This window comes from Crocodylus porosus, unplaced genomic scaffold (assembly GCF_001723895.1).
Source record: "Crocodylus porosus isolate Cpor-Errol unplaced genomic scaffold, CroPor_comp1, whole genome shotgun sequence".
In the NCBI taxonomy this organism is placed as follows: domain Eukaryota; kingdom Metazoa; phylum Chordata; order Crocodylia; family Crocodylidae; genus Crocodylus; species Crocodylus porosus.
In genome coordinates, this window is record NW_017728949.1 from 82230111 (window position 1) to 82246959 (window position 16849).

General features: G+C 41.7%; 1 protein-coding gene across 2 annotated transcripts in view; it reads left to right on the plus strand.

Annotated features, from left to right (window-relative positions):
- The window catches only part of GPD2 (glycerol-3-phosphate dehydrogenase 2), a 130876-nt gene that overhangs the window by 102737 nt on the left and 11290 nt on the right, over positions 1-16849 (plus strand). For both annotated transcript variants that reach the window (XM_019554171.1, XM_019554172.1), the window contains exons 9-16: positions 4854-5047; positions 10221-10355; positions 10638-10813; positions 11386-11517; positions 11716-11874; positions 14088-14200; positions 14311-14389; positions 14497-14595. In XM_019554171.1, the coding sequence (XP_019409716.1) occupies positions 4854-5047; positions 10221-10355; positions 10638-10813; positions 11386-11517; positions 11716-11874; positions 14088-14200; positions 14311-14389; positions 14497-14595 (1087 nt within the window). The remainder of the gene's footprint in view (positions 1-4853; positions 5048-10220; positions 10356-10637; positions 10814-11385; positions 11518-11715; positions 11875-14087; positions 14201-14310; positions 14390-14496; positions 14596-16849) is intronic.

Genomic DNA, 16849 nt, shown 5'->3' on the forward strand with positions numbered 1-16849 from the left:
AGAAGGGAGTTCCCCAGCCTGTAGGTATGGTGTCGGTTGTTCCTCCCCAGGTGCAACACCTTGCACTTGTCGGTTTTGAATCCCATCCTATTCTCATCCGCCCACCCTTGTAACCTGTCTAGGTCTGGAGCCTATTCCTCCCTTCTAGCGTGCCCACATCCCTCCCACATCTTTGTGTCATCAGCAAATTTGAACAGGGTGCTATTTACCCCCTCGTCCAAGTCACTGATGAAGATGTTGAACAGTGCAGGCCCAAGGACTGAGCCCTGGGGGACCCCACTGCTCACATCCCTCCAGGTCGAAAATGACCCATCCACCACCACCCTCTGGGTGCAGCCCTCCAGCCAGTTGGCGGCTCATTTGACTATGTGGGTGTCAACACCATAGTCCCACAGTTTCTTAATGAGAACAGGGTGAGAGACAGTGTCAAAGGCCTTCCGAAAGTCCAGGAAGACTGTCTGCTGCTACTCCTGCATCTAAGGATTTGGTGATCTGGTTGTAGAAGGCCACCAGGTTGGTCTGACAGGACCTGCCTCTAATGAACCCGTGTTGGTCGCCTCTAAGCATAATCTCCCCTGCTTACCCCCCGTGGACGTGTGCCAGAATAATTCTCTCAAAAAGCTTGCCCAGGATTGAGGTAAGACTAACTGGTTTATAGTATCCCGGGTCTTCCTTCCTCCCCTTTTTGAAGATGGCAACCACATTGGCCCTCTTCCAGTCCAGCCATGCCAGGGGTCCCGCAATGACCTCAGCTAATTCCCTCAGTACTCTGGGGTGGAGATTATCCGGACCAGCTGATTTGAATACATCCATTCCTTCCAGAAGTTCCCTAACTAGATCCTCACAAACCCTTGGCCTAGGTGCGCCTCCCCTGGGGTCTAAGCGGGGCCCAGAGGTGGGGGGTGGCTATTCCGGTCCCTGCTCAGGAAAATGGAGGCAAAGAAATCGTTAGATATGTTAGCTTTGTCATCTGATGTGATGACCAAATTTCCTAGCTTGTCCTGCAGGGGCCCCACATTACCAGAACCTTCTTTTTGCCCCCTATGCATTTAAAAAAGAACTTCTTGTCCTTGATGTGGGAAGCTAGTCCCAGTTCCATCTCTGCCTCGGCCTTCCTGACTGACCCCCTGCATCCCTGAGCAACTGCAGTATAATCCTCCCTGGTGATGACCCCTCCCTTCCATTGGGGGTGCGCCTCCCTTTTAGCTAGGAGACATTCCCAGATGCTTTTGGTGAACCATGGGGGCTTTTGCGCCCTCCTGCCCCCTGTGATCTGTGTTGGGATTACCTCCCTTTGGGCTTGGAGGATTGTCTCCTTAAGGAGCAACCACTTTTCTTGGACACCTGGCTCCCCTCCCCTTTTTAAAAAGAGCTCAAAATATCTAGGTATTTGCATCTTCTGGGAGTTTCAGTAATTCTCTCTAAACTCCTACCTTTAACTTGTTTTAGGAACCCTTGGAGTACACACAGGCTGCATTAAGATGAGTGGGTTATTATGCTAGGTGTTATACAGAGATTAGGAAAAGCTTATAACCAAAACAAAAAAGGTCAAAATAATATCTCTTGTCTTTAGTTTATATATGGGGACCTGAACTACAAGGAGAGGAAATTACTTGTCCAAGATCTCATAGGCAGTATGTGTCCAATTGGGAATTAAACCCAGTTCTGTTTCTCGGATGCAGATTGTTAGTTGTTGCTAGTGCCCTCACTGGAAGACTATCCTTCTTAGAGGGACAGTTCCAAGATCAGCTCTTTCCTCTGCTCATACCACTCCTCTCTTGTCTAACCTGTTCTTCACCTATTTCTGTGATGGCTTTTCTTCCTGTTTTTCAACCAGTTCAATGCTAGATCCTTCAAATTTATCCATTGGTATTTCTAGGAGGTCCCAGTGCCCCTTCCTTTTTTCACTGTTTTTCACAATTGGTTTTAGGTTACACACAGAAATAAAACACTGTCAGTTCCCCCCAGGACAAGCAGCTATAAACCTCTAAAAAATTAAGGAAGCTATTTGAGAGTTGAACTTCCTCAGATTGAGATTTCCAGTCTGAAGAAGTCATTGAATTTTGCTGTGAAAAGAACAGTGGACAAATGCAGGTCTTTAGTATACTTTTATGTATTCTAAGTTCATGCTGACATAACTCCAGTACACTGTAATGGAATTTCCCTGCATGGATTGAAGATGATTGCTGCTAATATTGGGCAAATCCTATAAAGATGCCCATTTAAAAAAAAAAATTGTAAAAATTTACCTTATCTTTGTTATATCTTTCAGGCATACAGTTACAACACAGTTTTGCCTTTATTCTGTTAATTCTGTGTTCTCTGTTTAGAGGGCAGTCCAGCAACTAAATAAATAGCCCAGGCTGTTTTTCCCTATCTGGTGCTATTTTTCATAGCATTCCTACAAGTGCTTGCAATTAAGTGTTGATGCCCTGGAAGATTCCCATTTGTGACTTACTTTCTCTACCCGCAGCCCTTTTCCCCCTGCGCATTCTTTTAAGATAATATATTTAAAATAACAGGCCTAGGTGAAATTACAGCTATTGGCCTGTCATGCAAGTTAGTGTTTCAGCTGAAAAGTATACTATTATGTGTATATGATAAGAAAAAAGACATTTACCTCTATGGAGCTTACTCTGGACTTGGTCCAGTACATGCAGCTGCTGCTGCAAATTCTGACTTCTTATTTAAAGGCTTTGTGTTGTCATTCACGTGTACACTCACAGGTGGTAGCACTCAGCATGAACAAAGCTGGATAGCTCCATTGGGCCCAGTTTTATAGAGTACATAACCTTGTATGTGGAATATGCAAGTAGGGGCTGGTAAACGCATCTGATCCCAGGTGATGAAGTTTAGCAGATAAATTCCTATTAATGATTTCTTACTCTAGCCAGTTCATGCATCTTATCATTGTGGCTGTAACATTGGATGCTACCTATGGAAACAGGCTATTGAATAAAAAAGATCAAGAGAAATAGGATAATTTCCTTACTGATTTGACAGCTGAAATAGCTAGGGCAGATAGGCAAATAGTATGAACTAATGCTCATTGCTGATGCCGCTCTTATAGTAAAAATATTATAGAGGTGGTGCTTTAATGATTATTATTGTAGAATGTTCTGCAGCTTTGCTTATACTGATTCAACTCTTAGATTCATTTATGTGCTTTAAAAATGACTGGTGGTTTGGTTTGGTTTAGTTTGATTTGGTTTTGTTTTTAATGAATAGCTTTTGATATTGGTTAGTCATGTGGATCACAATTCCTCATATGCAGACCTCTTGCGCATTTTCACATATCTGAGGTTTTTTTATGCTGCTAATTATGTAAATGAATTAAAAATATTAATAAGGAAAAATTATTCCTACAAGTTTAGGCATAGGCTGCATACAGATGTTCAAATAATCTGGGAGAATTTTCCTAGGTCTGTTTTCCTGCTAGAAAAACTTACCTGGAGATGTCTGAACAGATATTCACATGCTGGGCCCCTGAAGAGCAGAGAACTGTGCAGCCAGGAGGCCCCTGTACGCACATCTCCTCATGCTCTGCAAGTTTTTGCAGTCTGCCTGGCGACAAAATGGCAGCAGTGCACAAGACAGCTCTGGGCTAACCCAGACTGCTCAGAGTCATTCTGTCTCCCTGCAGCACACTGTATTGTGAAAGAGTAAAGAAGGCACATTCTGGTTCCTGCTCGGCTGAGGTAGCGGAGTCCAGCGAATGACATACTGTTTCCTCCCACCCACCCCCTGCCTCTTGGTCTTTTTTCAGTGTTGGCAAGCTCCAGCCTTGCTGCAGCCTGGAGCACAGCCCCAGCTCAGTCCCATAGCAGCAGTGCAGAGCCAGCACTGTTGCTGTGCGGCTAGAATAGGGCCATGCTTCATGCCCCAGGATGGAGATGGGGCAGAGCCTGCCAGTGCCAGAGCAAGGATAAGGGAAGGAAGGAAAATGAAGGGAAAGGGGAACAGGGCAGGCCAGAAGGGAGGGAGAGATAGGGGGTGCAGATGTGGGAGCGGGGGTAGGCAGCAACTGTGACTTTTAACCCCAACCCTGGGTTGGGGCCAGGACAGCTTTGACTCCAGCCCTGACTTGGGGTTGAGGCTATAGGCACAGCCGCAGCAGCTACCTGCTCCCCCGCTGCATCGTACTTGATTCCAAGATATGGGGCTTTTCCCCCCATGTTAAAGGGGGAAACATTATCTTGGAAATCAAGTAAATACAGTAATATTCTTCAGGATCTGGCACCTCCTGTCACTGTAAAGAAGCTGCATTCACTCACTTATCAAATGTAATTGCAGACATAGTTGATCTCATTTATGTAGGTTATAACTGGGAGTGAATTTCAAGTTGTGTTTTATGGTTCTTCTCCTTCCAGGCTACTACCTTGTTTTTAATGTTACATAATATCGATCCTATTCCAGTCTTTGCTTAAGAAAACTTTAACCTTATTATTCAGTTCATACTTTTTCTCTCAAAAACATTGATGGTTTGTTTTTGTTTTTAAATTGATAGACGTTAGAATTAAATTACATGACCAAAGTTCTGAACTGTGACCAATAGTCTTAGGATCCCACTTGAGAAGTGCCTGCAGCTTCAGTTTTTAAAATGTGGTTCACAGAACTTTATCCAAAACAAGCTTCTTTCATATGACTCTACTTCGAACATACAAGGGAGGCAAAATCCCTAGTTACTTTTTTTTTTTTTTTTGGTTAAATCTTGGCTTATAAGTATAATATGGGAGTCTGGTTAATAAATTAATTCCAATACAGAGTGATTTTTATAATTAGTAAACTAGACTTTTTAAATTTGATGTGACGATTTAAAGAAAATATTTAACCTTATTTCTGTTTTGTTTCAGCCCTGACAACATGGGGCTGCTTGACCCAGCCACCAGTGATGGCCGAGTGATTTTCTTCCTACCATGGGAAAAGATGACTGTTGCTGGGACAACAGATACTCCAACTGATATCACTCCTCACCCAATACCTAAAGAAGAAGATATCAACTTTATTTTGAATGAAGTGCGCAACTACCTGAGTTGTGATGTTGAAGGTAATTTTTTTAGCTCTGTTTTTCACTGGAAGCAAGCTGATGCATCTGGGGTGTTTTGAAAGAAAGAATGCTGTTTTGCGAGACAATCGGATAACTGTTTCTGATGTACATGGGATATTCATCTTGCTTTACCTTTCATGCTTATAAAAAATGCTGCTTTCCCAGACATGTATGCATGCCCTAGACTAGTCTAGGTAAAATCAGCTGATCTCTAAACAACCAGTCTGAGTTCTCCTTTTCAACCAAAATAGTATTCATCCTTGCCCACCTTCATCTGCTTCTATAGGAGTGGAGGGAAAGGGCATGATAATGTCTGTTTCAAGAGGAATGTGTTTGAAGAAATGAAACTGTTCAAGGGTACGTGTAGCATCAAAACATGAGTTCATCAAACTTTTAGTCACTTTTTTCCTTGGACTTTTTCCAAGTCTTAGTGGTATGTCCACTTTTAGTCACTTAATACTAATACTTTTAAGTTGCAGACTTTCTTAAAGATTGAATGGTATCCAACATGATCAGTTTTCAATTCAAGAGAGGGGAGGATTAAAAGGAAATGGTAGAAAAAACTATTTAGAAAATTATAAAACATGGTGATCACTATTTAGTAGCTTCTTACTATCTTTGTGCTACCCAACACCTTTCATGGTTGTTTTAAAATGCTTTTGTGAAAGGGTTTGCAGTTTTGGGTTCCTCTCATAGCAGAAACATTAAAATAAATCAGAATATCTGTTGGGAATGTAGCAGTGTCTGGTAATTAGATTTAGGAGGCCTGCTAGCCAGAGGTTGAGAATTCTAGATTACTTGTTTGTTCTTCCCTGAAATGGATAATTGATAGTTCTGTTTTTGTATCTACTTAAGAAAAATGATCTTTAGAAAAATGTACCATTTAAGTCTCTTATGAAGAAGTTAATCAAAATGATGTGGCATGCCAGGACAGTAGTTGGTTCAGCTAAGCTATGAATAAGACAGGATTTTTTGCAAGATGTTTTACACAAGTAGTTTTCTGCAGTGTTTAATGTTTCTGAAGGAAACTTGCCTAGGTGCACGCTGTTTTTCACGTATGCAATTAGCAGTGTTTATAGATTGCCTGTTATTGAATTAACAACTGTGCTGGCCATATCAACTCACTGCAGACCTGCCTTTTTGCTGCCAGAAACAGTGCCAGGGTTATCAACTTACACAGGCTTGGATGTGTTCCAGCTGTTTAATTATAGTGTCACGCATGCTGCTTTTTCTAGTTTCATTAGTTTATAAACGTAATATGGTATCTTATTCTGTGATTAGCACTTCATTTTGGCAGGTTAAACATTCTAGTAGAGTAACAGCAATTTCTGAAATCTTTTCTAGCTCTTTTGGGACATTTTTATTCAATATTATCAATTTTTTTTTCCATTGATCAGTTTTATAAGATACCTGTATCTAAAGTTGTACCCAAATGCTTCAGTATAAAGTACATTTTCAGTTTTTCCATTGTAAATTTAATAAGCTACAAAATTAAGTTGATCAATACCACTGCTGCTTTCATTTTTTATTTAAAAAGTGAAATAATCTACTTGTGTCTTGAATAAGAACGCTGTTGTGGTTTAAACCACTATGTTATTTGTTAATCCTGTTTGTAAAATCTGCTAAATTTTGTTTTATATTGCTTGAGTTGCTTGCCAGTTTTAAAACACTTTGGTATTTACATATTCTAAAAAAATGATAAAGCTCCTGTAGTATACAGGACAAGGAACACTTTAATTACAATAATTAGTAAATTGTCCTCAGTGCAAAAAAAATAGTTTTTGCTGAATGCTAGAAAATGTAAAACTTGTGTCGGTTCTATAGTGGTCAAAGCATACCTATTTATTTAATTGTACATTGCCTACTGTAAGTATTTGTGAGGATCCCACCTTCATAGGGTCTATGAGAAAAAAGTGTTACATTGCTGAAGCAAAATGGTTAATGTCTTTAAGGCCAATGTAAGACATTGTATTTGTTGTGGGTTATAAGTGAATGTTTTTCAACTTTTTTTTTGGAATATGCCAGATGTTCAGGCAAGTTATTCTGCAATAAAATTGTATTGTATTGGGACCTGGCACCTGCCTTTCCTGCCCCAGCACCCTGGGTTTAGGTTCTGGGAGCCTGGTAGCACCTCCTCTCTTCCCCCACCTCTGTCGCCAGTACTGGGCCCTGGGGCCTGGCATGACCTCTTCTCACCACCCCTGCACATTAGGATTGGATCCTGGGAGCCTAGCATTGCCTTCTCCCTACCTCACAACAACAGGATTGAGCCCTGGGGCCCTGTGTGGCCCCAGCCCAGACCTGCACACTGGGATGAGTGTCTTATCTGGCTTGCCAGGGAGTGGCGCCACTCCCGTACCACCAAATTGCCAAACCTGTGGGGAGCCTCGTTGGCTTGATGACATGGCACTGTAGGCTGGATCTGACCTGTGGACCAGGGATTAAGCATTCCTGGTCTAAGGACCTGCTCCCCCTTTCAGTGAAATCAGTGCCTAAACTCCCATTAATTTTATGATGATTAGGGACAGCCCTGAAGTTAAACATAGCACATCAAGGAATTAAGCCAGAGGTGCCAAACATATGAACTGTGAGCTCAGTCTGGCCCATGGAGCCTTACTGTCCAGCCCCCAGTGCTGCTGTGGGGCTGATCATACCCACATTGGGCACCATGCACATCTGTGAAGTAGGGTCCATCTGGGAGGTAGATCTTGCACACAGACCCTCTCTTCCTTTCCTCCTTCATACTGGATCTGGCAGCACCTGTTTTGTCCATCGCACCTGTTTCAGCCAGACCAGGCACATCTGCATGTGTGCTTTAGTGTGCAGGCAACTATTTTACTATGCATTAAAGCATCATGTAAAAACCATGATGTTACGCTGATGTGTTGTAAATAGTCTACTGACCACTGAGCGTCACTAAAGTGTGCAAATGTGCTACTTCGCATTAGCACAGTTGCTACTGCGCATTAGCACAGTCTAACGCACATTAATTTAGTATCTCACATTGGAGGTACTGCATTTGATGTGGATTAGAAAAGACACGCTAATTCACATGTAGATGTGCCTGCTGTGACCTGCACTGGAGTGGCTTCTGTGTGTGATATACATCCCAAAGCAGGTGCTGTGCTTGGCACAGTCTGGGCCAGGTGGCCACAACATGCAGCACTGCTGCTGCTCAGGCCAGAGTGCGCCACACATGATTCCCCTTCTGGGATTTGTGCCACATGCAGCCTGGGTCCCATACTAGCTGGAGCACCTGTCAGATTCAGTATGCCAAGGGATCTGGCCCTGCACCACTCATCTAGCTAGTGCGGACACCCCTAGATTAAACAAAAGAAGAGAGGTGGAGGAAAACGGGAGTGGAATAAGAGAAAGCCCAATAGATTCTTCTTTTACATATAAAATATTAATGTTTGGATACCTCAAAGGATAATAAATCGGTAAAAAGGGAAGCAGTTGAAGAGTGGGGGTCTCCACTGGAAACTAAATTTAAAGACATGTAAAGCATTTAATTCAAGAAGCTTTTTGAACAGTGAGTAGTGGTGATGCTCTCAGAAGAGCAATTAGACAACATGTATCACGTTAGTTTCTTCTGTTTTTATATTTGGTGTATGCTGGATACCTGTCATCTCTAAGATGGAGATGGAGAAAATGATATTTCATTTACCTGGGTATATGTTTCACCTTTTATGAAAACAAATCTTTATGTTTTCACTATAATTTTGTTTAGCTGTCGATCCAGAAAGAGTTCATGATGGGTTCAGAAAAGCCTACAGTGTTTTGTTAGAGTAGCCATTATGCACCAATAATAAAATGCTTTCCTCATGAAAAGAAAGGAGTAACTGTACTATTTCCTATATGCATATCTTCTTTAAAAGTGAAGAATGAAATGCCTTAGTGACAACTGCAGTAACCTCTGTCTGACTGATTAGAATGGTCCAAAGGAAACTGCAAGTGGCTTCAAATAAAGTGGTGGGGTGGGGGGAAGGGGGAGGAGAAGGGGGTGGAATCTTACCATTTAAAATGAAATAATCTTTTTGACCTCTTTTACCAATAAAACTGACCAGTTCTTTCTGCTCTTTTTGCTCCCCCCCTTCCCTTCCCCCCCCACTCTTTCAATTGGCAAGAGGCTTCCAGTACTGGGAATTCTCCTTTCCGAACTATCACACATATATTTTGACAAGAGGCATGTCCTTCAGCCAGTGCATACTGTACTGCTTTACCAGGTGAAGGATACAGGGTAACTCTTCTTTTTCTGTGATTCTATGAGTCTTTTATTTTCCTTGAAACCCCATATCAGGATAGTTGTTCTGACGGGAGAAATGTGAGATACTGGATTCTCTTCTTGAAATGGTAGGCTTAACAGTGGCAGGGAAATCAGTCCTATCTTCCCTCTGATTTTCTGTGACAGATTCCTGCACCCTACCAACAGGAGGGTCATAAAAAAAATTATATAGACGATCAGAAGTATTTTTCATTCTAGCTCTTATTTTTTTATTCAGCTGTTAACACTATGGTAGTTTTGATGCATTAACATTTAGACTATCATCTAAACTAGCTCCTGATTTGGCTTTCTTCCAGACTGCTAAGAATGCATCATTGTAAACCATACCATACAGACAAATGCCTCATGTTGCTGTTAGAGGGTGGTCTAGAAGAATGAGCAGTTAAAAAAAAAAAATTAAAAAAAAAAAAAAAAAAAGTATGTGTGCAATAATATGTACGCCTTGGGTTGTCACAGGTATTATAATTTCCTTTATGTTTTTGGTCCTTGTTTGTCTGACCACCTGACAGGGAGCAGAAAGACTCTGAGTTCTAACTTTATTCCGAAACAGGAACCCTCTTTTGTCCTTAGGCAGGTCTTGTCAGTCTTCTTCCTTGGATTCCCTGTGTGCAATATCCGACTGATCTAACTCTCCCAACCCCCTTGTCAGATATTTCTAATTTTTTATGTTGTTGAAGTATTAAGCTTAATTAAGTTAGATGTGATGAAACTGAGGATGCATGTGCTTCTGTCTTTTGACTGTCTGGCATATGAATTTGGGGAGAACAGATGTAAATATTTGTGCCAGAGTAACTTTAAGGAAATGAAATAATTGCCTTTAATCAGAAATGGAATCCTTAGGGATTACGTTCTAATTCTGTTTGGCTGTTGTTTGGTTCCCAACAACAGTGAGAAGAGGAGATGTCTTGGCAGCATGGAGTGGCATTCGTCCCCTGGTCACAGATCCCAACTCTAAAGACACGCAGTCAATATCGCGGAATCACATTGTTACTGTCAGTGACAGTGGCCTTGTAACCATAGCAGGTACTGTTAAACCATTTCAAATGCTTCTCGTGTGGCTTTTTTAGGATTCTCTGTATTTAATTAATAATAAATGAATATTATTACAAGAATTTGAGGGGGTAAGCCATATTTAAAAATAAGTGGTATTCTTTCTGAATAAGTGAATTGCTGATTCAAGTCCAGTCAGGAGCAAGAGTCCAGTAATGAAGCAGTACAAAGACGAAGTCTAGCAACTGCAACCACCCACATTTTTTATTGACATATAAAAACAGAAACCTAACCAAGTAAATACATTGCTTATAGGTGGGAAATGGACAACCTATCGCTCCATGGCACAGGATACCATCGACGCTGCTGTCCAGGCTCACAATCTCATGGCAGGCCCCAGTAAGACAGTAGGACTTTTATTACAGGGGGCGAAAGACTGGAGTCCTACTCTTTACATTAGACTGGTCCAGGATTATGGACTTGAAAGTGAGGTAAGCTATTTCTATTTCAATTCAGTAAATTAATTACAGTTATAAATAACCTTTTATAAATAAAAGTCCAGTCACACTATCACCTGTAGTAGGGGATTTTAAATCAGATAAGACTATATTATTTAATCAGGGAAAACCTACCATAATTGTATGTGAGCGAGGTTCCAGTCCTTTTCCTTCTTTGCTATTGGATCATTAAAAAAATGCACATTCTTTATCCCAGATTCATTATAAACTTGAAACTATGAATTCTGCTTTTGAAACATGTGTGACAATACCAGCCTTGGGCATCTCAAGCCCAACAAAATCTATTCTTCAAATGTGATCACAGTAGCAGAAAGGAGCTGAAGTGTCATTAGTCACCGTTACATTGATACATGCATAGTAGTGTTAGTGCTGGTCTAAGCATTCACAACACAAGTAGTTTCCACCCACACAATCAAAATCTAATAGCCTCCTTGGACTATTTGTTACATGCACTGGGAGAACTGACAAGATAGTTTACATGTATTCATCTGTGTTTCAGAAACTCCTGGGATATAAATGTCTAATTTTTGCTCTCAATTCTGTAGGTGGCTCAGCATCTTGCTTCTACATATGGTGACAAGGCTTTTGAGGTAGCCAAAATAGCCAAGGTTACTGGCATGAGGTGGCCTATTGTTGGAAAACGTCTCGTGTCTGAATTTCCATATATTGAAGCAGAGGTACGTGAAAAGCTATGATCCTTTATGTAACTGTGTGCTGTGTTCTTGCAAACCTTCTCTTCTTCCCCCACCATATACTGATGCTTGTCCTATTTTTCTAACTTTGCTCCCAAATAGTTCAGTTTATTTTTCCATGCCCAACCAGGCAGAATCTTGCATTGTCTTTTTTGAGTTTTTACCTTTATTTTAATATCCTAGGTGATATATGGTGTAAAAGAGTATGCCCGCACGGTAGTCGATATGATCTCACGTCGTACTCGCCTGGCCTTCCTGAATGTGCAGGCTGCTGATGAAGCCCTGCCAAGAATTGTTGATATCATGGGGAAGGAACTTAATTGGAGTGAACAACGGAAAAAGGTACAAAGGGCACCTTACAGCTGGAATTTTATATTTCTTAACTGGTTTCCATCTTAACAAGCAAATGTCTAAATTAGTTGACTGAGAAAACTATAAATGAAATCTGTTTCCTGAAAGAATAATCCAATGGTATATGCCTGCATACCACAGTTACAGTAGTTATAGCTTTTAGCTATAAAAATAGCTATTAAACAAGGTTTGATTGGTCTAAAAAGACCTGTGCTTCTCAGCTGTTTAAGCTGAAATGAAAGCAAGTTTTGTGGTTTCAGTCTGTTCCCTGAAGTACTTTCTTCATAATGGAGTTTGTAACAGTTGGGTTGGCTTTGCTGAGAAGAGGCATGTTGCTTATGGTTCTTTGATGTCTCCCTTACTTCCCTGTGTCTCCTGTCTCACAAGATTGGTGATGAAAATGAGCTTGATGCCACTGCTGCCCTAAAATAATCTCCTATTAGTCTCTTTTTCCTGAATCCTCCCGGGCAGTCATTGAAATCTGGTGACTTGGAGTCTAGGCCTGCAAGGCATGAAACATCCTTAGTTTTTATCGTCTCCATTGTCAGATACGAGTTCCCAGCACTTTTTACGATTTCACTCTTAATGTGGTATGTTTTTTTTTTTAATGCTCTCCCACAAGGAGGGAGAACAGTAGTCAAAGCTGTATCCAAGCAGAATGTCCAGTATTGATCGTCACTCTTTTATTTCTGGCATAGGCAGAACTTGAAAATACTCTCAGGGAGTTTGCTAGAAAGAATGGAAAGCTTCTTGTTGCTTATTCATGTTGCTGCCTAGCTTGTCAAAAGTTGTATGAAAATTCTGAAAAGAGCCTGCTTTACTCTGCTCAGCTAGATGGCCTCCTAGGGAGTGATAGAATTCAGGGGCAGATCTAGGATTTTGGAAAGTGGGGTTGGGAGGTACAGTCAGTCCTCTGTAGGATCCTCTGTGATAACTAGTGAATTAGTAGAAGTTAGGATTTCTAGAAAACTGCTCAAAGATTAAATCAGGAGAATGTTACGGTGTCAACACAAAAGGGTCCTAACTGAGGAAATGCCAGTGTTGAGGTTGTATAGGCAATTTTAATTCTGGCCCTTATATGTATTGCGTGCAGTCAGTAGTTGCATGATCATGGCTCATCTCTCAAATACTTCTGTATAAAATACAATTTCTGTAACCAAGGATGGAGCATCTTGAGATGTCATTTTCATTCCTATGTACATGGTCTATTTTCATAATAGTCTAGTACAGTAGTGCTCAACCTTTTCAACAGGCAGGCCAGATGGGGAGTGCCCAGGCTGTCCTTAGCACACTTTGTTGCTTAGCACATCATTCCTTAATTACAGTCCTGGGGATGAGGTCACTGCATTCAAGGCTAAATTAAATCCCAGTCCAGCAAAGGTTTTTGTACATGTTTAACTTGAAGCTTGTGAATAGCTACAGAAAGTTCAGAGGGTTTCCCTTTGTGCTTAAAAGTTGAGTATGTCTTTGCTAAATGATGGCTCCACCATATTTTTGCTATTTCTGCATGCCTTTTTACATAATCTGTAGTGTATTGAGTAAGCCAGTTAACTGACTTTTCTTTCATGGCAAACTGGTGAACATGCTATTAAAGATGCTACAGAAGTATATAATTGTAGAATAAAACTGTATGCAACTACATTAAATTATATATTTGAGACATAGTGTTGTTTAGTTAAAAAACAAAAACAAAAAAAAAGCCAGACCCTCAACCCTAAAAATTGAACAGAGAAATTCAGACTTAATGCCAAGACATTCTGCTTCATTCTACATTCTGCTATGTGACGAGGATAGCGTGTCAGCTTTGTTTGATATATACCTGATTGATCATTCAGAATCATAATGGGTCATTTACAACTGTAAGACATAAACTCTGTAAATTAAGTGTCATTCATGGTCCTGATGTGCATGTGTAGTTTTGCTGCTTCGTTGTGAGCCCATGTATGACCCTAAAAATGTTTCATTCCATATCTCTCAGCATAATTATCAACTGACAGACAACACTTGCCCAATGTTCTAGAGATCCAGTGAAAACATCAAGTATCACCTAATCTTAATTATTTTATCCCCCTTTAAGTGATTTTGCCAATCAACTGTTGAATTCCTCTAAGAACAAGAAATTGTAATTTATTGCCTCCTTTCATTTAAGCAGCGTAGTAACGAAGTATTTATTGTTTAGAACTGAAGCTTTTTTCTTGTTGTAGGAAGAACTTGCAGCTGCGAAAAAGTTTCTGTACTATGAAATGGGATATAAGGCAAAATCAGAGCAATTAACGGACAGTTCTGAAATCAGTCTTGTACCTTCAGATATTGAAAGGTAAATGAGCACAAGTTGACCTTTTATCCCCTTCCCCCCTTGTTTCTGGGATAAAAAATTCTACCTTTCTTTAGAGTGCAGCTCCATTTCATAATAAACCTATATTGCAGATATAAGAAGAGATTCCACATGTTTGATAAAGAAAATAAAGGATTTATTACCATACTGGATGTCCAACGTGTCTTAGAGGTAACATTTCTCTTCTGATTTTTGAATTCTTATCTAAATTGCCCAGGATGACTGAAATAGTGTTTAATTAATCCAGTTGATTTGCCTTTTTTTCCTTCTTTATTTAGAGTGTCAGTATTCAAATTGATGAAAATACACTTCACGATATTTTAAATGAAGTGGATTTAAACAAAAATGGACAGGTGGAACTCGATGAGTTTTTACAGGTAAGTATTTTGTATTTGGAATCATGATAAAGACGACAAAGGAATATCTCCCCTTCACTCTGTATAGCTGTCTTATTTTATAGATGGCTGGAAAGGATTTATTAAAGCTAGATGCAGCATTTGTACATCTGATTTTCATATTAATTTACCTTGCCTGCATGTGGGCATTGAATTTGGTCACCACGAAAAATGCTAAGCAATTGCCTAAATGTAGTGTCTGTATTGTTCACATAATTTGCTTTGCTCCAAAGACCATGTACTTATTAGCCCAGATGCCCTGTGCATGCTTACTAATGTTGCTGTTTGAATAGTGCTGACACCTGTACATGGTGAAATTCAAATCCAGGTACGCTGTGGCCAGTCCAAACAGAGATATGCCAGTATTACAATCATCAATTTGAAGTGGGGGGGGGGAACTCCCCAACTTGATTAGAGCAAAGGGAGCCCCAATATTATATGAGCTGTTAAAGCACCCCCGCTGCCGCTTTTCAGCATGGGGATGCTGATATACAAGACACTCCAGGCACTTAATTAAAGGGGCTTTTGGAACCACTCTAATTAAAACACCTGCCCCCCCCTCACCCCACTGCTGGAGCACATGTATAAATGCCCTCTGTTCTGTTAATCATATTAGTTTGTATGGCGTGAGTAGCTTTGAAGTGTGGTAGATCTCATTACTTTTGTTGAACAAGCGATAAGCTAGCTCAAGTTTGTAATTTACAGTGAAGACGAGCTTTAAGTGTAAAATCGTAGCCTCATAGAATCCACTGTAATTATTGGTGTCCATGAGCATAAGAAAGGTGAGGAGGTAGTTAGCCATGTTAGTCTGGAGTCAATTAGAAGGTAGGGTAGATGCATACCTTTAGGCTAAGTACAGACCGTCAAAAAGCCCAAGACTGAATCAATTCAATCTTCGCATTTCTGGAATCACTATTGGTTCCGAAAATGCAGCCACATGCCTGCAGCAGCCCATGCCAAAAGCCAAGGGGCACTAGAGCACACATCGTTGCTCAGCTGGAGCAGATAGTTTGGGTCAAAGCTAGCTCACCCACCCTGTGAGGGAGGGTTTTTGGGGGAGGTGCAAAGAATCATGGGATGCTGGGCGACATGTGAGTTAACCTGAATCTGCAGGGAATCTGGGACAGAAGTTTGATAAACTGGTTTAACTTGTATCATTTAAGTCTGATACAATATTCATCCGCTTTTATCTTAAACCTGTTTCAGCCACTTTGGTTTGGGACAGAAATTGCACATAAACCAGTTTAAGAGATCAGAAACTGGTTTTAACCTGTAACAGAACGGAAATTCCATGCACTTTAAACACTTTCAAAATAGCCAAACCTGATTTAAGGTAAACCTGGTTGGATGCAGTACCAGACTTAACTGATTTAGGTCAAACTGGTTTATGGAATTTCTGTCCCAGACACCTTTTTGGTTCAAGTTAACTTATAGTCCCCCAGCATCCCATAATGCTTTGCAGTGCTGGGCAGTGCTGTCTGCTCCAGTGGGCAGGGTCTGCCCTGCCCTTCTGCTCCCTAGCCAGAGCACTGTCACTTCTCTGGGTGGCTGAGGAGGGGGCAAGGAGGGGAAAAAGCTCAGCCCCCTAGCTCAGCACCAGACTGCCAGCCAGCTGCTGCTGGCCTGGGGGGACATGGTCTACAGTGGGGGGTTGACTCTGCCCCCCCCACCGAGCCAGGAGCTGGGTGGCTGGGAAGCGGGGAAAACCCTGCACCAGGGCTTGGCTCTTCCCCACAGAGCTGAGAACAGGGGAGGAGTCACCTTGTTCCACCCCTTTCTTAGCTGAGGGGCCGTGACTCCCAGCTCTGTGGGGTGGAGCCAAGCCCTGCTACAGGCTTCTCCATCCTCCTTCCTTCAGCTAGCCTGGAGGTGGAGAAGGGGCATGCCTCCCTGCTCTGGGGTAATGGAGCCTGGACTTGTTCTGGCTCCCAGCTCCCACTGCAGGCTTCCCCCTCCCCTCAGCCCACCCAGAGGCTGAGAAGAGGGTGTGACTGGGGGACTCCAGCCCCGCTCCCAGGTCTGAGAGGGGCACGAAGTCAATCCCTACTGCAGGCTTCCCTGCATTCAGCCTGGAGGCTGAGGTCTGAGCATGGCTTCTGGCTCCCAGCTCTGGGGGCAAAGCCAAGCCCCTGCTATGGGTTTTCCTTCTCCTCCCCCTCAGCCAGCCCCAGGCTGAGGAGGGGACTGGGAGACTGAGAAGCAGGCATAGCTAGAAGATTCCAGCACCACTCCCAAC